The sequence below is a fragment of the Crocodylus siamensis genome, chromosome 8, assembly GCF_052110815.1.
Source record: "Crocodylus siamensis isolate JL-2025a chromosome 8, ASM5211081v1, whole genome shotgun sequence".
Classification (NCBI taxonomy): Eukaryota; Metazoa; Chordata; order Crocodylia; family Crocodylidae; genus Crocodylus; species Crocodylus siamensis.
In genome coordinates this window covers 15,311,288-15,336,264 of record NC_143402.1, presented here as the reverse complement: position 1 = coordinate 15,336,264, position 24,977 = coordinate 15,311,288, and the positions used below count along the sequence as shown (strand labels likewise).

At 41.4% G+C, this 24,977-nt stretch overlaps 1 protein-coding gene across 1 annotated transcript; it reads left to right on the top strand.

Moving 5' to 3' along the window:
* The first annotated feature begins 1,531 nt into the window (after window positions 1-1,531).
* Window positions 1,532-24,605, top strand: IRS4 (insulin receptor substrate 4). The gene is made up of 2 exons (XM_090060524.1): window positions 1,532-5,122; window positions 22,238-24,605. Exons 1-2 carry the CDS (start codon window positions 1,669-1,671, stop codon window positions 22,240-22,242), a joined length of 3,459 nt encoding a protein of 1,152 aa, XP_089916650.1. The 5' UTR covers window positions 1,532-1,668; the 3' UTR covers window positions 22,243-24,605.
* The last annotated feature ends 372 nt before the right edge of the window (window positions 24,606-24,977 follow it).

The window sequence follows — 24,977 nt, the reverse complement described above, 5'->3', positions numbered from 1 at the left end:
AACTGCTCTTCTAGCGTTTTCCACCAAGGTGCAGTGGCTTTAAGCCCAGTTTATGGAAATGGTAGCCTCCCTCCCTTGCTTGCTCTGAGGGCCATATGGCTGAGGACAAGCAAAACTCAGGGGCACCCAAACCCTAAGCCTACGGGCTTGGGCCTGCAAGTAGGATGCCCGCCAAAGGTGGAGGACGTTTGCAGTAGGAGGGCTGCTTATGGCTCTGGATTTGGAATTAGTTTCAACTCATTTGGCCTTGGATACAAATTAAACAATAAACCAAAAACTTCTCAGTACAGCGCTGTGTTACAACGGGACTGTCCGGTTTCCGGAGCATGCCTCGTGCTAACCTCCCTTCCCGAGGAGCTCGTTTTGCGAGGTGAGGAAGGATTCAGCCGAGATACTCGGGGGGACCTTTCAGTACAGCCCACCTGGCTGGACGTGGCGTTACAGGCCTTGCCCTGAGTGCCCCCGGGGGGGGGGGGGGAGGGAGGGCTGAGGGGCCGACCTATACGTTTGCATGCCGTGGGCGTCGCCCAGCGCGCGGGGACGATGCCCGGGGTCGGGGCAGCGGGACACCTGTGAGCGCAGGAGGCAGCAAGGGGATCCGGAGAGGGGCCGGGAAGCAGCGCACCCCCCACCGCCCTTGGCCCCCGGGGCTGGGCCACATGAGCGGGCTCCCGGCTGCGGACCCTCATCGAGCAGCGGGGCCGGCTCGGGAGTTTTGCACCCGGCTCCAAGGGCCGCCCGCGCACCGGCGGGTTGTTTACTTCCTCCGCCGCGCGCCTACCGAACACCCCTCCCAACCGCCACCTCCCTCTCTCGCCACGCGCCCTGGTTGGCTGTCACTTCGGCCAATCGCGGCCGCCCTCCAGCGGTAAACCTGGCAAAAGGAGGAGGGGGGGGGAAGGAGGGGGAAAGGAATTCTCCTTTCAAAAAAATAGCCGTGAGAAGGCGACGTCAGCTCTCGCCGTTGATTGGTCTGGGCCGTAGGAGCTGCGAGCGCTGACTGGTGAAATATCCCGCCAATCGCGGGAAGGACCCGCCTCCTGTTTTACTCACTCCTCCACCTAACACCCTGGAGCCCGCCTCCGCCCGCCGTATCTTTGTGTGTGAACACCCGATTGGCGAACACCCTGACTGCCCATCAACCGCGAAGCCCCGCCTCTTTCTTCCCTCCCGCAGGAGACGCCCCTGTCAGCACCTACTTCTGGCGCTCATTGGTCTCTCCTGCCGCCCATCCCCGAGAGTCCCACCTCCCCCCCGCTAGGGCGCAGACAAGCCCACCCCTTGGCACTTTTCGGTAGCTGATTGGGCAACTCCGCCGCCCTTTCCTTTTCCCACTGGCTCCGCCTGCCGCCACTCCGCCCCGCTCCCCATTCCCACCCTCACGCTACACACAGGGGGGCCCCGCCCACGGCCGGCGTTGGCCCCGCCCCTCCCCCGGCGGGGTCACGTGATGTTTTCGCCGTGGTGCCGCGGAGGCTGCCTGCCTGCGTGCGTGTGAGTAGCAGCGCCCGGCGCGTCCCAGCCGCCAGCGCTGAGCGGGGCAGCGGGAGCTCGTGCGGGCGCGGGGCCGCCCGGCGCCTCATGCCCGGCGCGGCGCGGGGGACGCTTCCCCTGTGAGGGCGGGTTTCGCGCTCCCCGCCGCCGCCTGGCCCCTGCCTGGCCCCTAAGATGGCGAGTGGGATGAATGGCCCGGGCGGAGGTGGTGGCCCCGCGGCCGGGGGCGGCGAAGAGGAGCCGGGCCCCCTGAGCGCGTGGGCCAGCGAGGAGCAGGAGCCGGGCGAGGGCGGCCCCTCGCCGCCGGCTCAGCCCCACCACCTGCTGCTGCTGCTGCGGAGGTCGCCCAGCGCCTCCCTGTGCCTGGTGCAGGAGGAGGAGGTGCCCGCTGCTGCCCCCGCGGCCCGCAGCACCCCCTCGGTTGGGCGAGGTGGGCGAGGAGGCCCCCCGCTGCCGGCTGCGCCCGCGGGCGACGACGTGAGAAAGTGCGGCTACCTGAGGAAGCAGAAGCACGGCCACAAACGCTACTTCGTGCTGCGGGCCGAGAGCCACCTGGCCCCGGCGCGACTGGAGTACTACGACAGCGAGAAGAAATTCAAGAGCAGCTTGAGGGCGGTGGCGGGTGGGTCTGCCGCCCTGTGCTGCCCCCCTCCCAAGCGCGTGATCCCCCTGTACCAGTGCTTCACTGTCAGCCGGCGGGCAGATGCGAAGCATAAGCACATCATTGCCTTGTATACCAAGGATGAATATTTCGCCATGCTGGCTGAGAACGAAGCGGAGCAGGAGGCCTGGTATGAGGCGATCAGTGAGCTCATGAGCCAGAGCAAGAGGGGCTTCTTGGAGCAGGAGGACCAAGCGGATCAGCAGTTGGATGAGGATGATGAGCATTACGGAGCAGCGCTGAGGCCAGGCACGGTGTTCAAGGAGGTGTGGCAGGTCAATGTGAAGCCCAAGGGGCTGGGACAGACTAAGAACCTGACTGGGGTTTACAGGTTGTGCCTATCCAGCAAGGCTATCCACCTAGTCAAGCTGAACTCGGAAGTGCCCTCTGTCCACTTGCAGCTAATGAACATCCGCCGTTGTGGCCACTCGGAGAACTTTTTCTTTATTGAGGTGGGCAGATCTGCTTCCATTGGGCCTGGAGAGCTCTGGATGCAAGTGGATGACTCGGTAGTTGCCCAGAATATGCATGAGACCTTTCTGGAAACTATGAAAGCTCTCAAGGCCTTTGCAGAGTTCAGGCCCCGCAGCAAGAGCCAGTCTTCTGGTGGTGGCAGTGGTACTAACCCTATCTCTTTCATCACCACTAGAAGGCACTTGGGCAACCTGCCCCCTAGTCAGACTGGTTTGCAGAGAAGATCCCGAACTGAGAGTGTTGCTGGGGGAACCCCACCCACCACCAAAAGCAACAGCTCATACCGCTTCCGAACATCCAGTGAGGGGGAAGGAACAATGACCAGACCTTTCAGATCAGTGACTGGGAGTCTGATCCATTTGAACACTGCAAGGATGAACTTGGGCCGCCAGGAAGGAAGTGGAAGATATGTCAGAGCAGCTTTCAGCTCTTCTTATCACACCAGGTCTGCCTCATTGCCAGTATCTCATTTCCCTTCTACTACGAGTCCCATTAGCGTTTCTTCCAGTAGTGGCCATGGCTCTGCTTCCGATACGCTGACTAGGCCTTCCAGCTCATCTGTTTGTGGGTCCCCAAGTGATGGTGGCTTTATTTCTTCTGACGAATATGGCTCTAGCCCTGGGGATTTCAGGTACTTTCGTGTCAGGAGTAATACTCCAGATTCACTGGGAAACACACCACCTATCAGAGAAGAGAATTGTTTAAGCGAATACATGTCCATGAGTAAACCGCATACGGATGATGGTGCAAAAGATGATTATATGGAGGCCGAAAAGTGTTTCAGAAAAAGAACTTACTCTCTAACTAAGCCAACTTCTGTGACAGTGCAGCAGAAAACTACACAAACCACAGCTTTATTAGATGAAGAGTCTGCAGGAAGTCATGGACAGTTAATTTGTTCTGAATCACCAAAAGTAAAAGATAACCAGGTATCTGATTACAGTGATGCTACCCATGACTCTGTATGTAACCAAAGCAGGAGTAAAGCCAGGGATGATGGGTACATGCCAATGATGCCTGGAGTTGCATCTTCTCTCACAAGCAGTAGCGATTATTTGCCAATGACTCCTAAAAATGTCTCTGTCCCAAAACAGATTAATAATGCTTGGTCATCATCTCAGGTGGACTCCAGAGGATATATGATGATGTTTCCAAGGGCTAGCTCTTCACCTGTACGAAGCCCTTTAACTGGGTTTATTTCTAAAGGGGGGAATGAAAAGATGGTAAATAATGAGTATATGGATATGTCACCTGGGAATTCAGCACCGCCAAAACAGCAAAGTGATTCTAATTATATTCATACCAGCTCTGTTTCCAAAGCTTTCAGTTCATACTTCTCTCTGCCGCGAAGCTTTAAGACATTATCAGGACAGAATGGTGATCACAATGAATATGTTCCAATGTCATCACCTGGAAAACTGTTATACGGAGGACAAGAAAACATCAAAAATGTCAACAGTGAGGCATTAGCTAATGGCATTTCTAAATCGCCAGTTGTGAAACCTTCAGATGAAGGACTCTCACAGAACAGGGCTACCAGACCTACAAGACTTCCACTAGGTACGAGAGGAAGTAATACTATACCAAGAATGTATGATCGTACAGTGCCACCTGAGCCAGCCAGCCCTGGTGAATACATAAATATTGATTTCAGTGAGAAAGCAAGTAATACACCATATTCCTTGTCTGCAGAAGGTTCTCCGTCATCTCTAGGCTCAAGTAGCGACCATAGACAGTCGCCACTTTCTGATTATATGAGCGTTGACCTTGATGTACAGTCACCAAAAGTAACAAAGGAACTGTCCAACTCTTTAACAGATATTTCAATTTATGCAAGTTCCAGTGTTCCTAGAAACCAGCCAAATGCTGACTATGCTAGACTTTCATTTGGTACTGCTTGCATTAGCACTACAAGTAATAGGACTGATGATTATACAGAGATGACTTTCAACATGGCAACCACACCGCCTAGGCCTTTTTCTACTGAATCTAATAGTGGCATAAAGATAGATAGTCCTTCTTCCATAGTTAATAGACTGTGTATTGTGGACAGATACGCTGGTAGCAGTAGCTTCTCTGTTCCTAGCTCTGATCCTCCAATGGGACCTAAAGTGATTCGGGCTGACCCACAAGGCAGAAGGAGGCACAGCTCTGAAACTTTTTCTTCTGCTGGGACTGTGACAACTTCCTCTTTCTTTACGGATAGTAGCAAAAGACACAGCTCTGCCTCATTTGACAATGTTTGGTTGAAACCTGATGAAAACATTACCGATGGTCAGGAAAGCAAAATGTCCAGAGATACCTCTACTGGATTTCAGAATGGTTTAAACTATATAGCTCTGAATTTACATGATGATTCTATAAGATGTGAGGCAAATGCTGCTATGCCAACTTGCCATCTCCAAAATGGTACTTCGAATTTGGACAGTGGAGCTTATGTAAGCATAGACTTCACCAGATCTGATGGTTTGAAGTGTAAGGCTGCAAGAAAAGGTCTGTAATTTTTTTAACACTTTCATTTGCCTTTTTCTTTTCTTTTTTTAATTTGATGCCATACTTGATAGTATCATTTAACACATTCTGTTATCTTAATTTTAGAATGGGGAAATACTACTGTGATTTTTCTGCACGATCCTATTTTAGTTCATGTCTTGTGCCAAGAACCACAGTATGGTAGATCCTCAACAAGTATAAAAGATGTAGTTCCTGGCCTTCAGGGCTTAGATTTAGCTAACTTGCTCTACTCCTTTGGTAGCTTAACATGTTGCCAGACTGATCTCAGCTTGGACTGTGTAAAACCTTGATGGAAGCTTAATCATGTTCTAAATCATTGATTCTCAATCTGAGGTGAAAATGACTTTTTTGTGGCTAGCTGTTAAGGAGGGTTCCCAAACTTTTATTTTGTTTCTAATATAATAAGGGGGTCACATGATGGAAAAGATTAAGTTGGGCTTAAAAATCTGATCATGATTTGAAATGCAGTACTCTTATATCTGAAAGATGGGTGAAATGAGTATTTTGTTTTTTATATGCTTGGAATCTGGGTAGAGCTAAACCTGCATTCTCATCCCTGCTAACCAGAACTTGAAGCTTTTTCCAAATAGTCCTTAAATCTGTGTTCTTGAGATCCCCACAGTCAGGGGAGAACCCATCCCTTGGAAGGTATGGAAAAGTTTTTGGTAAGTGAGATGTTGAAGACAAATTCCTACAACTTTTAGGAACTTGTTCCCTTCAATTTCTGCTTTCCAGCTCTGTTCCCTCAAGTCTAGCTTCATTGAGAGGATAGGGCATTAGTAGGCCCATAAACCCCCATTCTCTTCCATCTTCTCCTGGGTTGGATGCCCCCTGGTCTTTGAAAACCCAGCGTGCTTTTAATAAGAAGCAGCAATTGGGCAGGCTCTGACACCTAAATTTTGGGTCCAAAAATGCTGCAAACTCCAAAATAGGTTGTCCTGGCTTCCTTGACTTATTAGAAGATTAAATGATTTAAGGGATTAAAGTTTCACATGTATAAATCACATATAAACAAATTGGGGAAAATGGCTACTACTGGCTGATTACTCGTATACAGAGAAGACAACAACTACTAAGCTCTCTGCTCTTCTGGTGGCAATAGGAAATGGCAGTTTCTCAGCTGGGTCCTATTACTGTGGTTCTGTACATGTCCTCTAACTCTCGTAAAGCTTATATTGGTATTTATGCAAGCGCACCATGTTTGTGAAATCCTAGAATCGGCATGCTTTACTTTGGCAGCAGGATCCATATTTGGGTGCCTGCCTCTGGTGGTGGCCCACTAATGACCTTTTCTCTCTTTCACCTGTGCAGGGAGGAGAAGCGTATGTTGGAGGGAATGTTTTTCATCTCTTGCTTTGTACATATGGTGCTATTAATAGTCAATAATTAGTGACTGGTGAAGTGTAATGTTTAATCCTTGTTAAACATTGATATTTGCCCACTTTTTTGTAAACAGAAAAACAGGGGAGTGGGATTGACTAATAGTTATCTTTTACTCACCACTGAAGTAGTGGTTTCCATTCCTGCCTCTCCCTGTTGGTAGGACTTTTTCTGACTTCTGACTACAGTAAAAAACTGAAAACTGAGTAATACTGAATTTGGTGCACTTTAAAAATATTTAGATTTAATGTTAACAGCTTAAAGATACTACATATGTTTAAAATGGTAAAGCCTCTAATACTAAAAATTGGAAGCCTGACTCGGCTAGCGTGTCATTTGACTGTGGCACCACTTTTTTTGTGGTTGTTCAGAAATCTGTGGTTTGTCTTGGTGTTCTTTTTCTTCCTTTTGTTTTCTCAGTTAGAATCAAATATAGAAGATAGTAAAAGATGCCAGTCTAAAAAGGGCTTTTCCAAAGTTAGTCTTGCACACTTCAAAAGATCTGCCCACTAAGACAAAGGCACATTGTATGTGAAAGAGCCACTTTGGTTAAAAAATCCATATATAAAAACCCAAACCTTACTGATCCTTAGTTTTCCCCGTAGAGCTTTAAAACCTATGTTGTAATTATATGCTGGAAAGTATAATTATCCCTAGAGCAAAAAAGATCTGATTCTGGCTTTAGTACTAATTTTACATTTTAATACATTATTGGAGGGGACACTCAGTCAAGAAATTCGTATTTCTTTCTGAAATGTTTATCAGTGTTGCTATAAATATCTAAAATTAATGTCCTTGAAGCTTTCATTGCTAATCTCCCCCCAATTAGTAGTACTTGCTAATGAAGAGTTTTAGCATTCCCCTTATGCATTCAGGTGGTTTCCCACTCTCCTCCATATAAGTAGAACTTCCACAGCGGGTGGGGGAAAAAAGGGGGTTTGGCTTATTTGTTAATTTGTTTTTGGTTTTTTTGTTTGTTTTGTTTAAATGACCCCTCTGCCTAAAATGTGGTAATTGACAGGGAGTTCAGGCAAGTATAAGGTAGTCAATACTGTTATGTTTCAAGTTCATTATAGCCTTTTCACTGTTAAAATATATGCTCCTTTGAAAGAAGGCCCATAAATCATTTTTTGTTCTACAGCTAAATATACCAATTTTGCATAAGAGGGTGAATTGTATTCACTTTCTGGGTAACCCATCCCAGTGGTGAACAAGCAGATCTTCAGTGCAGTATTCTACTTAGTTTAAATAAACTTTTTTAAAGTTTGTGTCCTATACCTATTTCTCCTAAGTTATAAATTGTTGGGGTAGATTGAACTATAGGGATATTAATATTCATCTACATGCTACTCTTGAGACAGGAATATGGTATACAGAAATGTTTTTGTTATGTTACTGATTATTAAAGTCTGTATAGAAAATTTAGCCATGTTGTACTGTGGTGAGGCTTAAATTTTAATATTAAAGAATATCGTCTTCCAAATGTATTTGTAATGAGACGATAACAAAAAGCAGAAAATTAACTTGTGTTCAACGAGGTGTGTTTTTTCTCTTTTGAATCTGACACGTGTAATATGTTTTTGTAATAAATGTAATGTGTTAAGAATAGTTTGAAGCCTTTTATCAGAGCTATGCACTGTCTCACATTCCTGTTTGTTTTACGCATAGCTCGAACTTTTTGTTTATAACCCCCTCTTAAGAGGACTCCTGCTTATAATGAAATCTTTCTCGTATAAATTATTAAATATATTTGATTAATATAGTTGCTCTTGAATTTTAATAGAAGCTATCCCTTAGGATAAATCAATCAAAATTTATAGATAACTAAAGTTTTCTAGTACATTTGAAATTCCTCCTACATAAACACATCAGCAAACTTTTAAGTGAAGTTGTACTGTTAATAGAAAGATCACTCAACTTTTGCTGAGCTGCTTTTTTAAGGGATATTGAATTTTAAAAATTGGCTAATGTAAAAAAAAAAAAAATCTAATTAAGGTTCTGCAGATTTAACTGCAGCTTCTGTATGAAAGGAGCGTGATTCCTTGTGTACCATTGAGTCAATGTTCTGCTTCCTGAATTTCATCTGGTTCAGGTTCAGTGATGTGAATCAACCCGTCATGTTTTCTCCATTCATGAAATTGGGTGGAGGAGGGGCAGAGTATTAACTCTAAATGGGAAAAAGAGAACTGATCTGCCTTCAGGCTTTTGTTTTAGGTATAAGCAAAATGGAACTCCTGTGGGGAGTTTTTTCTGATGAACATTGTTAATAGAAAAACAACCGTACAGAATTCTGGTTTCTCACATTTTAAATTTTAGATCATTAGCGAAACACCTTCCTCTTGACTACCTGAATCTGAGTCATGGGATTTTGTGCTAGAGTACAGAACACTAAAGCTCCTACAAACAGGGTTTAGCTAATATATACCTTGTTCTTGGACCTTGTACAAACTTAGGAGGATAATGAGAATAGGGTAATAATAAACTATGTAGTAGTTGTCTATATACTGCAAGTATGTTTCTTCAGACCAGTAAACCTATCTAGATACCACGGCTTCTAAAAACAAAATATTTGATTGTTCTGACTAAATGTGAAGTTCAGCTTAATGTCACCACCTCAGATTTTTCTTCCTTTTTTGTATCATGTTTCGTGTGTCTCTGTCTAGTATTCTGATGCTAGTTGTTTTGGAGCTGGAAAGACTTCTAAATGTTTCTAAATTTTACATGTGACTTTGTGTTAGACTCTGTTAGAGTTATGAGAGAGAAGAGCCCTTGTAGACTGCTCAGTTACTTTCATCTAGAATCTGTAAACATAAAGGGAAGTGTTGCGTGTGGTTCATTGTGGAAAAAAATCAGTTTGGGAGCTTTAACTATTGCATGTGGAGAATTACAGTTCATTGTACAGTCAATACTGGTTCTGGACTTGAGACGTATGGGCCTTTTAAAAGTTCTTTGCAAAAAGAAGTGTTTTTGTATTGGAAGAACATCTTAAAGCATAAGTTTGTTACAAAATACCTTGAAATACCTAGTATAATATGTCTGAACATTGACACACAGCATGGATCTTTGAAGTAATGTGGTAGGGATAATAATTCTTGTAAAAACATTTTGATCTTGTGGAAACAGATGTCATTTTAACAACCTGAGTGACTTGCTGCCTTGCTTAAAATGCATTGGATCACTTCTTAAGTTGTAGATGAACTACTGAAAACAGAACAGATTTTTCTCATCTTTTGTGTTATGACGTTTTTGACCAAAAATCAGTTAGTTTTACTTGCAACTTAAGAAAATACGAATTAAGAAAAATTATGCTTCTGCCACTGAAATTATAACATTTTTGTTTCACTTAATTCTCAGATGCAGCTTTGTGTTTCTTAAGATTTGAAATCCTTGGTTGCAGCTAGTATTCAGAGACACTTCCAGGTTTCTTAAATTGCTGTTCCCAAAGATAGATTTCTTGTCTGCCTAAGCTGGAAGAGTTACCTTTAGCAATGCCTCTCATCAGTGCTAGAAAATGTTTTGTGCCTGTAGGGAAAAGTGTTTGTTTTTTTGTTTTTTTTCCAGTTCCATGCTGAATTGGATTTTTTTTTGGGGGGGGGGAGTTATGTTTATTAAAATTTAGGGTTAGTGCTCTGTTATTGTAAAATTTCAGATGCACTCCCGTCCTAATTTTACATCTTTACATATATGTAAGATCACCTGTGTTCCCAATATAGCTCAGCTCTTGTTGCTCATTTTTGAGAGGTAGGGACATTTTCTTTGTTTCACTTAATAGTGTTCAAACTGCTAAGGCAGAGTTGTTTTGAAAATGAAAAAAGAAGGATTACCCATCCTATTTTATTTTAAATAACATTTTATTCAGATAGAGGAGTGCATCAAGTGAGCTTTAGTTAAAAGGAGACTGGAGTAATAAAAACGAATGGGGGTGGAATTGTTAAATTTACATTTCTCTCTTTTTTTGGAGGCAGGGGATCAATTTTTACTGTTCTTTGTGCTCAAATCTGACATTATTGTATTGTCTGATTCATCTTTAAATAGTTTGTAATGACCTGGAGAGCTACATTATTGGCCCACCCTATAAATTCATGGTTGTTTGACTTTTGTTATATGTTGCCTTTTTAGCATATTAAAGGCAACCTAATGATCAGATTATGATGTTATACAGGTTGAAACAAAAACTATTCTCTTCTTCTGTATTTTTGAGAATTAAAATGGTACCTGGCAAATCAAGAAATAAAAGGAACAAATATTCTTGCAGAGTAACTGGGGGAGAAAGAAAAGCTGATGGGTTTTATTCTAGTAAAAAAAAAAAAGAAGCAGCTATATATCTAAATATTCTTGAGCTTCAGAGGTAGCTGAGATATAGTCTACCTTCAGAGATAGTAAAGAGACACTTGATCAGTGAACTTGTGATGTAGTTGAAGACTGCAGTAGGGCAAAGGAAATAAGCTTGACTCTTGTAAGGGTGGCTGGATGACAAATCTGAAATGTATAATAGTTTCTAAGTCCAAGTACATATGGATGTTTAATGGGGTCTGCATCTGGAGAATTTTTTCTTCCATCACTGGTAAAAGAAATGTACTAATTGAGTAGCCCTGGTAGGTCATGAAATACAGTGCCTTAATGCATATGATTTGCCTACTTGTAAAAATCTCTTTGCTGCAGTGTTGGATATTTACTGTGTAAATCTCCAGTAGTCTGACAGAACTTTAAAGTTCTGTGCCTTTGCTGTGGTTCATTTTCCCCAGTAGAAACTTGTTGAATTTCTGATCTTCCAAGCAGTCTTCTTTCCATATTTCAAAAAGAGATGTGTTGCCTGGGTTAAAAGGGAGGAAATGTTGCACTGTATTCCTTGTTAAAGCTTAGCTTTTCTCTCTTTAAGAATGCAGTAACTTTTGAAAGCATTTCATGAAGTTTAACAATACATTTTGGAGAAGTAATGCTTAGTAACAAATATTGAACTGAAGTTATCCACCATGGTATAGAACCATGTCATATTATTTACAGTATTTTACTGAGTCTATTTGAATAAAATATTAATCAATGCACTGTGTGAAAGCTGAGATTCCTAGCTTCAGTTGGGGTATATCATTAGTGCTTATTAACAGCTCTTGATGGGAACCGCTAAAACCAATAGCCTGGTTTTTCTGCTTAGTAGGACTGTCTCCCATGGTGTGATCATTATGTTTAATTTTTAGCCACAATGGTTCACAAGGTACTGATTTTTATTTATTTATTTATACCTTCTGATGTGGCAATCTAGCCTTCTCATGGTGCAGACTCTTTGGTTTTTCTCTCTCATCATTCACATAAGTATTCAGAAGAAGAGAGTTGTGTGCCCAGTGCCTAGCATTATGACAGGAGCCTTCAAGCATTGCTGCACAAAAAAAATATTAATAAAACTGGTCAAAACGTATAAAACCTAAATTAAATAATAGGGTGACAACTGAACCAACAAGATTCCTTGCTATTTATAAATTGTGTATAACATAAATAGTTGTCTTTACTGATCATAGAAATGGTATAGTACTCGGTGATGCCCCAACTTTGTGGCTAGGAAGGACATTAATTGAAAATATACATTGAGAAAAATGATGTTTGGAAAAATTGGACTTTTGAGTCCAGAAAATAAGACACTAACCAAAAAACTGTGTTAACAAAGATTTAAAAAAAAAACCCAAAGCAAGAGAGAACAAAACCTGATGGGTAAGAATTATCTGTTTTGTCCATTTCCCAACAGTGTTACACCATACATCATATAACTTCTGGTGTCTCATTTTAAAATTTGAAGTAGTGTGCTAACAAGTTATGTGGGTTAACACTTCCATATTTTCTTGCAATTACCCATCCTTTTTGATGCTTAAAGTGGGTTATTTATGTCAAAATAATATGGTTTTTTTGTTTTGGGGTTGGTCTGTAATTATCAGGGCATTGTGCAGTGGCCATAAATTGCTTAATCCAATTTACTTATGAATTTTACAGTTGGGAAACAGCACCCAAAGTTCATCATGGGTGCTTATTGAATTCTGTTGATTTATTTTCTTATAAAAAAATAAATGATCATGCTGACTTCCAACTGAATATTGAGGATCTTGTATTAATAAAATTATCCAGACATTTAGTTTTACTCTAGAGGCAAAAAGCTTAGGAGTATATTGTAAATATGAGGTCTTTCCTTTGGCTTCCATGTTGTAGCAGAGGACTTATGGGTTTTTTTTTTTTGGGGGGGGGGGTGCTATGAAAAGATATCAAGCTTTTGTGAATCTCTCTTGCTTGCTGTTAGTTTCTGAAAGTAACTATCATGGAATGGAGTTCATGAAAATACCTATAAAGTTATATTGAAGGGTTTGAGAGTTTTGTTTTAAAGATAGCAGTGCCTCCAAACATGTAGGAGCTAAATGACATCCTCATCCCACAGAGAGCAGCGATTCTTATAGCCCACCCATGCCAAGCTAGCTTGTTTTATTGTTTATAGCTTCTGCTGAAATGCTGAGTGAGTTGTATAACTTTTAACAGATAGTGAAAGGCTAAAATGGTGGTGGTGGGGATTGTTGCTAACTTTATATAGAACACTCTAAACATTTGACATTTTGAGAGCTTTTACCAATGTGGCTAAGGAGCCATGTAAGGATTAAATAAAGCTGAACCCCTCAATGTACGAAGGACTAAGAACTGAAAAATATAATTGCAATTCAGACTAAAATCCTGTTCAAAATATTAATAAGTATCTAGGCCTGCTAAATTTTGTGGCACTTTATAAAGGTCCCTCAGGCCCACTGGCCTAGCACGGTAAAGGCATGTTGGCTTAGCAGCCATGGCACATCTGTGGCTGGTATCACATCTGGCTGCCTTTGATTCTTCAGCTGGAGTGACCAACTACTCTTTACAGCTGGAGGTCACCTTCGATTTGAACATGGAGCACAGCTCAAACTTGGGCCTCTGGACTGATACTTCACCACTGCACCTCCTTTGTTTAAAAACAAACAATTTATTGAAATTAGGCTTAAAACATAATCTTGAATGCCATCCAAAAGACATGCTGAATTCCATTGCGCTTCAGGCTTATTGTTTAGAAAACTTGTGTAATCCCTTCACTTCTTCATTAGTAGTATTCTGTAAAGAACTGTAACTGGGTGCCCAGAATCTATTGTTCACTGCAAAATATCAGAATTTCTGGCTTTGCATAGGTGTTAGAGCTATTTCTCTCCTCCACCTGCTAGACAAGTTGATTTTTAGATTTCAGGTTGAATTTGTAGAGCTAGTATTTATGAAGCTGTCTCTTAAACTGTCCAGATGTAGTCTGACAATCACTTGGACAATACATGTGAAACTATGCAAGTGCCAGAAGTGTTGGTGCAACTTTCAGAATTTGCATGGTATCATTTCATGGTATCTCTTTCTATTATTATGCGTTTGTTGTGCTAGCATCTATAAGGTAGCAGGGGTGGGGGTTCTTTTTGCTAAATGCTGTACAAATTAAAGACGTTAGTCAGGCAGTTCAAAAGATGAAACTGAACAGGTAGAAGAAACAAATGGGGTGGAGAACAAGGTAATAATAATACATGGCATATACAAATACTTTAGTTATTGCATACCTAAAGTTATTGGAACCACCCCATAATAAAATTGTTGAGGTTTTAGAGCAGAAGCTTGTTTGCAGTTTTTCTTATCAGCTCAAGATGTTCCTGACCTCATTATGAGAGGAGAGGGTCTTCCTGAATTCTGGCAAATGTACAGAGGTCAGAGAGGCTCAGATTTCCCCCAGCCGAAATAGCAAGACCCATGCAGAGCCTCCTGTTTCACCTGTCTTCTGGCAGTTCCCTTAGCAAGAAAGACTTTTGGGCCCTGCCCCTGAGAAGACCTCCTTAATGCAGTGCTGAAATGAGGCCTCTCAGATCTCTGAACCCCTTTTCTTCGATCACACATACAGGGCTTAGGCTCAGTCCCCATTTCCACATGTGTATGACCTGCCTGGATAGTCTGCTCATCATTAGAGCTCTTCCAACCTACTCTGGTTAATCCTCTACAATTCCACTGTAGCTGACACAAGGCTGGCATACATGTAGGTAATTCTCATTGGCAGTGCTTAGAGTTAAGGGTGTGTGAATGTATTCCTAAACTCTACATTTCTAAATTTTCAGAAGTTTGGATATTGCTGCCCTGATGTTCTGGAAAGGCACGAGAGAACATTAGATAATCATAACTCTGCATTAGCAATGAATTTCTTAACTATTTCTTATCTTTAGGTATTGATGTGAATGGCTTGTATTTAGAATTTTGTTTTGCCATCAGCAGTCATTATAACGTACTAGAAGCAGCCATTATTCTCAAGGCGAAAATATCAGGCATTGGAGTATTGATCTGAGCAGCTAACGTAAGTAATTTGGAAGTCAGTATATCATCTTCAGAAATGGTGACAGTGGTGAGTAGACTGGTTGGGAAGGCAGAGAGAGAACCTAATAGAGCTTTCGCTATAAAGGAGTTTACTAAAAGTTGTTTGAAAGGGGGAGACCCTGATTCACTCCTATACATGAATCTTTTGTAGCACTCCTTTCTTTGATCTATTAATTGCGTAGATAGGGCACAGTTGACTGCTTGCCAGGCAGAGGGATCTTTGTTTTTAGTGTTTTTTCCCCTTCCTAAATTATAATCTTTAAGATACTTAGAAGCAATTATTGTGGTATGCCTCTTGTACCACTTAGGAAACAGCCAGCTGTTTGGGGAAAAATATTTTAAAACTGAAATTTAAGCAGAACAGCAGTTGTAGCAGCTCTGTGTCAAATTACACACACTTTCAGTTGGCATGATAGGTAGGTTTGCTTTTAAAAAGCAGTCTTAATAACATTTCAGTCAATTTTTCACTTCCTTTGCAATTAAATAGGAAATCAGCTGGCTGGTTTGCAACAAAAACTTGATCAGCTACAAGGTTGTAATTTTTAATAGACACAGTCTTATATTAACTCAAGTGGGAGTAGGGTTGAACACGAGGGGAAAAATATGGAAAATAAATCTCTCTGGGCTGGATTCTCCAATGGCACAAGCAAGCTGCAAGTTTGGCAGATGGCTGCAGTCTTCTCTTCTGTTTACGGGACTCTCCATTTGGTGTCTGTACCACTGTGGCTATGTTGTGTGGTTGCACTCATGTAGTTGGGTTGGTGCAAACCCCCAGCATTGATGCATATGCACCTCTGTAATTTATGCTTATTTGAAACTCTACTGTTGCTTCTAATTAGGGGAAGCCTCATTTTACATTAGTGCTGCATGTCTACACTGGAGATTTACGCTGGCGCAGCCATGTGGGTAAAAAAAATAGTTTTTTTCTCAGTCCACTTCTGCAAAAGCCTTGATTGAGAACGGGGCTGTGGCTAGATTTATCTTTACATAAGAAAGAACTTCTTCACTGTTTGAACCTCCAAGGTTTGGAACAGACTGCCACCGGAGGCAGTTCAAACACCCACTTTGAACGCCTTCAAGACACATTTGGATGCTTATCTTGCTGGGATCCTATGATCCCTGCTGACTTCCTGCCCCTGGGGCAGGGGGCTGGACTCGATGATCCTCCAGGGTCCCTTCCACCCAAATGTCTATGAAATCTGTGATAATCTTACATTGGTGATTCCAAGCTTCCAGATTGGCCTCGCCAGGCCATAAATAACCAGTGAGATTCTGGCTGATTTCTAGCAAGATGCAGAACAGCCAGTCTGAAATCAGGGATTACAAAGACACCTTGAAAATCACCTTTCTGCCTGACTTCCTCTCCCAAGCTTTTGCCAAGTGCTGCCTTGTCTGCACCTCAGGATCTGGGTCACTAATTTAGAAGCTTGCTGCACATGTATATTCTGTGCAAGTAGAAAGTAATTTTAGTGCTTTTTATGTTCAGGCAAAGGAAAGTTTTGAATGTTAAATGCTTGATTTTATTGGGGGCGGGGGGCGGAGTTGTGAAGGGATGATGTACATCACTTTGCTGCAGATGAGGCAGAACTTTGCCTAGAAGTAAATAATCATGTTAGGCTGTCCAGTGCAAGCTGAATTGTCAGATAGGCTTCCCCACCCCCATGTCTTCCAACTTGTGTGTAAATATACTTCCTAGAATTAAGAGCAGCTGGAAAGGAGAGAGAAAAGGGGTGTATCCATAAACTCTTCCTAGAAATTTTGCTACTGTTTGTCAAAACAAAAACAAAAGACGCCAGTGTTGCAAAAGATAAGCTCATTTTTTGCAAAATAAGGACATCTTCAAGTATGGGGTAGTTCCCTAAGAACATTATTAAAATGTTAGACACTAGGATTGTGGAGTGGAGTTGCAAGATCATGAATTTGTACATCAGATGAAGTGATCATTTGTAAGGATAGCTTTCAGACTCTCCTACATCTTAATTTCTAAATGCTTGTTGCATCTCAGTGCTGAAAGTTGATGATAGACTTGTTAATTTTGGGAGGGAAGTTGTTAAAGATAAACTAAGTAATTTTCTGAATTAAATTTTATCCAGTGAAATAGATTCTATATTAGAGAAGATTTCTCAGGAGATGGTTTGTTTTCCTGCAGCTTATGACAACCCTTTGTTTTGCTTTTAAAAGGTCAGTCAGATTATAGGTGCAAAATATATATATATATGATATGAAATTCAGTTTGAACAGGATTACTTAGAGCCTTATTTCAGTAAGCTTTCCAGGATGTGGTAAATGTCTTTAAAGCCATACATATATTTCAGTGCCTTCCTAAATGGGGATGTTCTTCTGAATCAGGGTATTGATTTATAGATACAGTGGTAGTAACTGCGCATGCAAGTGACTATAATTAAATGTGTGCCAGATGATCTAATTTACATTTGAAGTTGTTGTGGTATTTGGGTGAACAAATTGAGCAGGCTTTCTGGAGCTGTTCTGAAGATTTATATTTTCAAATGAGTGCTGTAAGAAAGGATAAGACTTTAGAATGTGTATGGTACAAGAAAACAAACACTTCAGCTACTACTACTTGGTGTGTAAAGAGTATGAGAGAGACTTTATGAAAATAAATTATCTGAAAGGTTTGAATTAGCCTGCACTTCAGTTCCCTTCCCCTAGCCCATTGCTGTAGTGGCTGCAAAGTAGCATGTTAGACACTGCTTCCCAAGTGTTCTGGACCTACAGACCACTGTCAATGCTCAGAGTTTCTCTTCAACTCCATGTGCCCTTCTCAGACCTTTTAATTGATATTTATTATAAAGGTGTGAGAGCCTCATGTAACCCACAGACCAGCTTTAGACCGCTTACCATGATGATGTTGACCACCAGTTGTTCATGGACCTCTGCTTGGGAGCCGATATTGTAGAACACCCATTTCAGATCCTGAGGTTGCATAGAGATCCCAGTAGTCTATTAAACAGCGTGAGGCTTGGGATTTGGTGTTATGCCAGTGCCTTTGATCTATGCAGGCGTTTGAGGAGTTGGAAGTACTATAATTCTAACTTAAAATACAGGAAATAAACAAAACATTGATAGTAATCTTCAGAAAGCACTTTCAGTGTGTCTTTGACGTGACATTTTTATCATGCAAGAGAGAATTTGAATGACACTTCCCCCATAGTCCAGTTCTGAGTCTGTCTGGATTTGTTTCACATTCTTTCGGATTTTTGTATCAAAGCAAAGTTTTCTATCAATCATGAATTGGTTGTTAAAGTGTTTCATTACTAGTCCCTCCTGTAGAACTAACATTACTTGGAATTAATTAAGAATTAAAGGGTATGAGAGAGCTTTCCCTGTAAATGCCCTCTTCTGTTCTTTAATTTGGATCCTGATTCTTTTATCCATGGTGAAAACTTAACCATACAGTTGCAGGAAATGAAATGGGAATTGCAATGTCTGCCCATCAGAAATGTGTTCCCATTGAGTGTATGCTGTGTTTAGAATCTAATCTAATTTCTTGCATACACTTATATACACTTGTATCTACCTACATGCTTGGTCACTCGCAGAGGAATTGGAAAACCTAGAAAAAAATCTTGCTTTTGTTGTTTTGTAGAGTGGGAAGCATGTGCATGTACACCCTCACGTTCCTAATGAATGTGTCCATGTACTCTTCTGCAGAATCATCTAATCAGCAATCTGTTCAGGAGACTTTGGGCCTTACTCTTATTACAGAAAACCCATTTTACACCTCTCTAGCACTATTAATGTTCCTTACATTTGCATCTTCTTTAAGATGCCTGGATACTGCCATATGCAGAGTTCTTAGTGCAAATGCAAATCAGGCTTATTGCGTCCAGTGTTAAGATTAACTCTGGTCCCAACTTGTATCCCTCCTGTAGATTACTGCAGTACAGAATTGAAAAGGATGCTGCTAGGTAAAGTCCAGCACATGTGTTTGTGTCCAGAGCAGAATTCAGGACATTGTTTACCCAGTAGGGTGATGGTAGAGTTTGGGAATGAGTTTTTACAAAAATCACAGCTCCGACGATGCTTGGGCCTAGAATTTATGGCTGCAACTGTAGACACAGTTGCTACATTGGGAAACCTCAGCAGCCTCTTGAGATTCCAGTGGAAGTAAGGAATAGAGGAATCCTTTGATCTGTTGTGGGTAACAGATGATCGATGGGCCTCTCTGGCTGTGGTCAGCCTTTAGCTAGGAATGAACTTCCAAATGCTGTACATTCAACTTGTGGTAAGTGTAGGTATGCTTGGTCCCTGATGGAGATCTTGCAAGATACTGGTTGTAGCTCTATATCCCGTCAGAGGTCAGGGGTCCTGCATTTGATGTGGGCGGGCATTCTTGCTTTTACATCAGTACGTACGTACATGAATGCATTGATTTTTTTTTTTTTTTAAAAAAAAAAAAGGGGGGGCACTGAGAGTTGAGGACGTCAGTCTGTTGTGGTGTTTCTGCTGCTGGACTAGAACGCTCAGCTTTGTGACCGGGGTCTGGGGAAGGGCTGGAGCCCTTCATGACTTTACTCTGGAGGTCTCCAGTTAGCAGCTTGAGATCTATGACCGGGTCTCTCATGGAGAGGATAGGCCAAGGGCGTAGGTAACTTGTAAGGTGTGTTTACACCTATAAGCGTTAAGAACAAGGCTTTGCTTGACACCTTTTTACAGTTTTTTTTGGCTCATTGATGTAAGATAAAACTGTAACTTCACAGTAGAATGGGAAAAGGTATTGCGGGGAGGTGGGGAATGAATTTTCCTGAGATTTCCCTTATTTAAACATGACTACATTGCCTGTGAGACTAAAGGAGTCTGCATTGGCATAAAGCCTGGCTGGATAGGCTTTCTTCTGGCCCCCTGCATGCCTACCGCACCAACTGGGACTACCTTTGAAGTTCCTGGTGCTGTTTACATTTCCTTCTGAATTTCACCTCCTGTATTCAAGAGAACTGAGTTCTAAGGTAAGCAGTTTCCTTCTCTCCAGAAGAGCAAGTCCTTGATCTCTAATCGTTTGAAATATAATTGGCAAGTAATTATTCCAGGAGTTCATAAGAAGAAAAAGACTTGGAAGTCTGAGTTGTCATATATGACTTTAGGATTGTCCTGTTAAACAGCTGTGCCCTTAGTGTTCAAAATGTTTTGGGGAAATGTTTAGAGAGATTAGAATAACTAGTCAAACAGCTTTCAGGTGTGTCTTGTATCTTAGGCGTGGAGAAAAAATGTACGGACAAAAAATTCTTGAATGTTCCTTTTATGTAAACTTGAAGATCCAAAACAAGGGAGGGGGTGGGAAGCATTAATTCCTAGTGAACATAGGTTAATATGAAAGTCTTAACTGTATTAGTATGAGCAATGGGATGCTGTTTTGGTTGAATGCCTCACTGAAGTGTGACTCATTGTTAAGTGTGATGCTTAGCCCTTCATCCTTTGATCCTAAACAAAACCAACCTGTTTTTGAAGAAGGAAACTGTTTAAAAAGTGATGCCTTTAGCTTTACTTCTGTTCCGTAAAGTATTGCTAGCCAAACTGCATAGAGTATGACAAACAAAAATATCTTCTTCAGTGCTTTTATTTTAATTAAGATGGCTCTGAAGCAATGCAGTGCTCACTTTTGAGATAAACATTTGAAGTGACTGAGCCAGCCTTTACTGTGTAATTATTATAAGACTTTCAGTATAAAATGCTTTGAAGGTTTGAGGGACTTTCTTCACACCTGGAAGAGAGAGTAAGAGAGTCTTCTCTGTAGTAATCAGGCTTTTTTGCTTTTATATTTTTGTTTTTCTTTTAAGTGAAATACATTTTTATGAGGACCAAGAAAAAGGAGGTACAAGACCCTGTATCGGCGTGGTATTTATTCAATACATTTTGTTTAGGTTTTAGTCCATTATGTCGCTTACAAGGTGAAGTTTCAACTTTGTACTTTGTAATTGGTAGGTTAATCATACAGATTTGAAGATAAATGCATAGCATTTACAAAGGTCTTTAAATGGTCCCAGCACACTCTTCCTAACAAAAACTAAGTGCTGTTATTTCCATTTTTAAAGATAAAGAGACTGAGACACAGATGTGATTTTTATATGTGACATGCCTGCAGTTGCAAGTGGGTGATAAATGGAGTCAGATGGACTGGCTAGAGTTGCACGTTTCTAGTCCAAAGGAAAGGTACCCAAGCTGATCCTGCTGGGGGTCAGGGAAGAAAGCTGCTTGGGTCAGCAAGGGATTTGAATGACCCTGCAGGACAGGGGTCAGCAGTGTTTCAGGCATGGCTGGCTTGGTCCAAGGCAGAACTGATCGCTGCAGCTTCTCCACCATCTGGGCAACGGCTCGTGTCTCTGTGGGCCGCAGGTTGCTGACCCCTGCTGTAGGATTCTTTTTTTGTATTGGGAGCATTGCAGGAGGTGCAGTCACATGCTCTTCACTGCCATCTTCCTTGTAAACATCTCCAAAATAGAGAGAGAGAGAGAGAGAATGAGAGTGTGTCCATGTGCACACACCTGGATTACAGACTCCACCTTCTCCGAGGTGGCTGTATTTCTGTTCCTGTGCTGCAGTTCCTCCTCATCTTCCTCCATTCTGAGCTTGGTTTCATGTTTTGTTGGTTTTGATACGTACTGAGAACTTGTTCATTTGAACACAAACTTCCCCTTCGGCACTAGAGAGAACCATCTTGACAGGTGCACCTGACACCCAACCCATATGTGTCTGCTTCCCATGGCTGGGTTCATGATGAAATGGGTATTTCAGAAAACCTGGGCACCTGGCCTAGGCCTTGCACTCCTTGTGACAGTGACAACTTGCTTTATAGCAGTAGTGACTTGTTAGGAACGGGAGTGCTGCCACAGCCCTCGTTACAGCTAGTGTCATATTGCCCTCTGCATTGCATGTGTGGTAATAAAGGTTGTATAACCTGATGGCATGTCACAGGGTACTGGAAGTGCGTAAATAAAAGCGGTGCATTTGATAGTAGTAATGGTGAGGTTATTGATCAGATCTGCAACATGCAGTCTAGTTGGTTTGTAAACTTGCTGGTGTCCCAGAGTCCTGTGCAGCTGGCAGGGCTCTCTGGGAAGTTGGGGTGGACTCTGGCTTGGGACCTGGCTTCTTTTGGGTTGCTTTGTCATTTTTGTTCCTGTCACTGTCTTATCTCCTGATACTTGTACTTTGCTTAATAACCCCCTTTTTAAGAACAGTTGTCCTATATTCAGCAACATCCCTTGTTGGGGTAGGCAAACGCCACATCTTCTCTTCAAGAGAATTGTTTTCCCCAGGATAATTTATGTTGAAGTGTCACTGACTTTATTTTTTGTTTCTTTCTAGACTGACTGCATTGCCATGGAAACCATTGTTAGAAGACTTTTCTGCTGGTAGCTCCAGAAACGGTGTGGTGCTTTTGGAAGCGGAGCTCAACTCCAGCCAGCTATTTTCACTTCCACCAGCACAGACATAGACACACATCTTTTTAATGGTTTTTCATAGACATCAGCTGTTGACAGTTGAGTTAGTTTGAATTAAGATTTTTTCATAGCTGTGTTTTGGTGTTGGAATTTGGTTTTCCCCAGCTTACCTACGTGGAGGCAACGTGAATACTGAAGAGGAGAGATCCTACAACTTCCCCCTCAGCCTCTCCCCTTGATTTGTTTTTATTCATATTCTGAGAAGTCAAGGCTGGTGGCTGATGGTCTATTTAGCATGGGTTTTGCTTCTCTGGTACATAAATAAGTGATAGCTTCACCATGCATTGTTTAGAAATATTTTCACAGTTGAGAGAATTTTTTTGAGGGGAATAGTGGGCTGGCTGGGAGGGGAGAACCACCTAACTGAACCTAAGTCTATGATGAAGAGACTTCTTCTTGGTTTTTCACTTATTTTGCTTATGATACAAGAGGTGTTTCTTGATCATAGCTCTTAGTATTTTAATGGTATGTCTGTCAGAGCTTAAACTGAAGTTTGTGGCTTCGAATTTTGGTATGTACAAAGTAGGATTAATGGGCTGGTTATCTTTTATATTTCCTTTTTTCTTTTTCCTCATAGTTATTTGTTTGTAGATATGAATTGCAAACATATGAAGTTTCTGTTCATGAATTCAGATGGGGAAAGTGCAGAATCTTCTACAGCTTTCTATGATTTCTGCGTTGTAATGTTTGTGTGTGGTAGTTTTTTAAAGAGAAACCACCCTAATTGATCTTACTGTCAACCAAAGTCCTCTTTTAATTTGGGACCATGTTTGTTTTGTATAAGGAGGGGGGAGAAGTAAATAGTTGGCTCACAAACTAATGCTGTCCTTAGCATTCTGCCTAAAAATGCAAACCATGTTTATTTGAAATTTAAAAATGAAATGTAGAAAAATCAGGGCTAGGTGCATCACTCTTTCACTGATTTTGGTTGAAATCAGTTTAGGCTTTTGTTAACACTGCTAAGATCTTTAAAAAGCATGACACTAGTTGGTACATGCAATGTATTATAATAATAAAAAGGCACTGACTATAGATAAAGGGTTTAAAAGTGGTACACAAATCCTCATGCTGTACTGCACCACACAGCTGGTAATCCTCTACATGGTATATTGTACAAGTGTTTTGTAGGGCCGCCTCACCTCTGACATACAACCTTTCAAATGCTAGTACAGTGTGTATAACGAATAAGACACCGTCAATTTTGCTGTTCAGTGATGTGTACCTAAATCTGTTTTTGAGTAGTCTTAAAATGTACGTCACTAAACTATGAAGACCTTTTTGCAGAAGTAGTTGGTATCAGTCAGTTTATGCAGTATCCAACAACAGGAAATCTGTTTCTGCAGAGTTTAAAAGCACAGACCTGTTTTTGAATCTGGAAGAGAAGTTGTAGTCGGTACAGTACTTTGTTGCTGCTAAATGTACTCTGATAATTTTAAAAATATTACCACTTTTATAGAACATGATACTATCTTGCCATCTAGCTTTTTGGGGTTTTGGTAAATGAATGATGCAATGTGTAGAGAGCTTTTTAAAAAGCTTTACATCTATTTTTTTTTAAATAAATTGAAATTTGGATGAAGACACTAGTTCAAAAAACATCTAATGTGAAAGGAAAAAGGTTGTGTTGAAGAAAAAGGATGTGTTACATACATTATTTCATATTAGGTCCTGAGGCTGCCATTGTACAATATACAGCACTGATTCAATACATGCTGAATAAATAGGTAAATGGGTAACCTCAAGTATAGTGGTACAAATACTAACAGGTACGGCATAATAAATATGCAATCTTTTTGAATCTCTTAGTTTACAGCAACTAATTTATTCAGTATTGTGCTGGAAGAATGTTTTCAAAATATGTAAAACATATCACTGTGTATACTACCTTCCAGCTACCCGTTTATGCTGCTGTATAATACAAAAATACCAATGATGGAACAATGTTTGTCCTGTAAATTTAATTTGATATTGGACAGTTATTGTCTGTACAAACTAAAACATATATGGTTGAAACTGTTCATTATATTTGCTATTTCTGCTTCACAGATCTGTTTAAAAGTTGAGCTGATCGATCCAGCTTTGTCTTCCATTGTAAATATTATTACATTGTTTTCTTTGTAAACACATCGCATTTGCGGTTTTGGGAGACTGGCTTGAAGCTCTGTATAGTGTTTATATTTATCTGACTTGGCTTTCCATAGAGCTACTTGCAGTAAATAAGTGTTCATGTAGCTCCATGAGTGCGAGTCTTATTTTATCAAAGTGTGTGTAGGGGGGCGGGGGTTGCTAGTATTTTGGGGTGTTGTCATCACAGTATTATTATACTGTTCTGGAGCTTGAATCTGATGCAATGAACCTGCTTTTTAGACCACCAGAAATCAAATCCCCCCTCTTTCAATAGACTGAACTGTAAATGATTGCACCAAACCATCGAGAGCTCTGTCTGTAAGAATCATGGTGCAAAGAGAACAGTAGGTTTTGAATGAAATACCGGCTCAGGTATTGGTACTGTGAGCTTAGAGGAAAGTGATGGGACTATTCAGACTAACTTCCACACCCGTGGATAGACATTATCTGTAAATAATCCGAACAACATACCATGG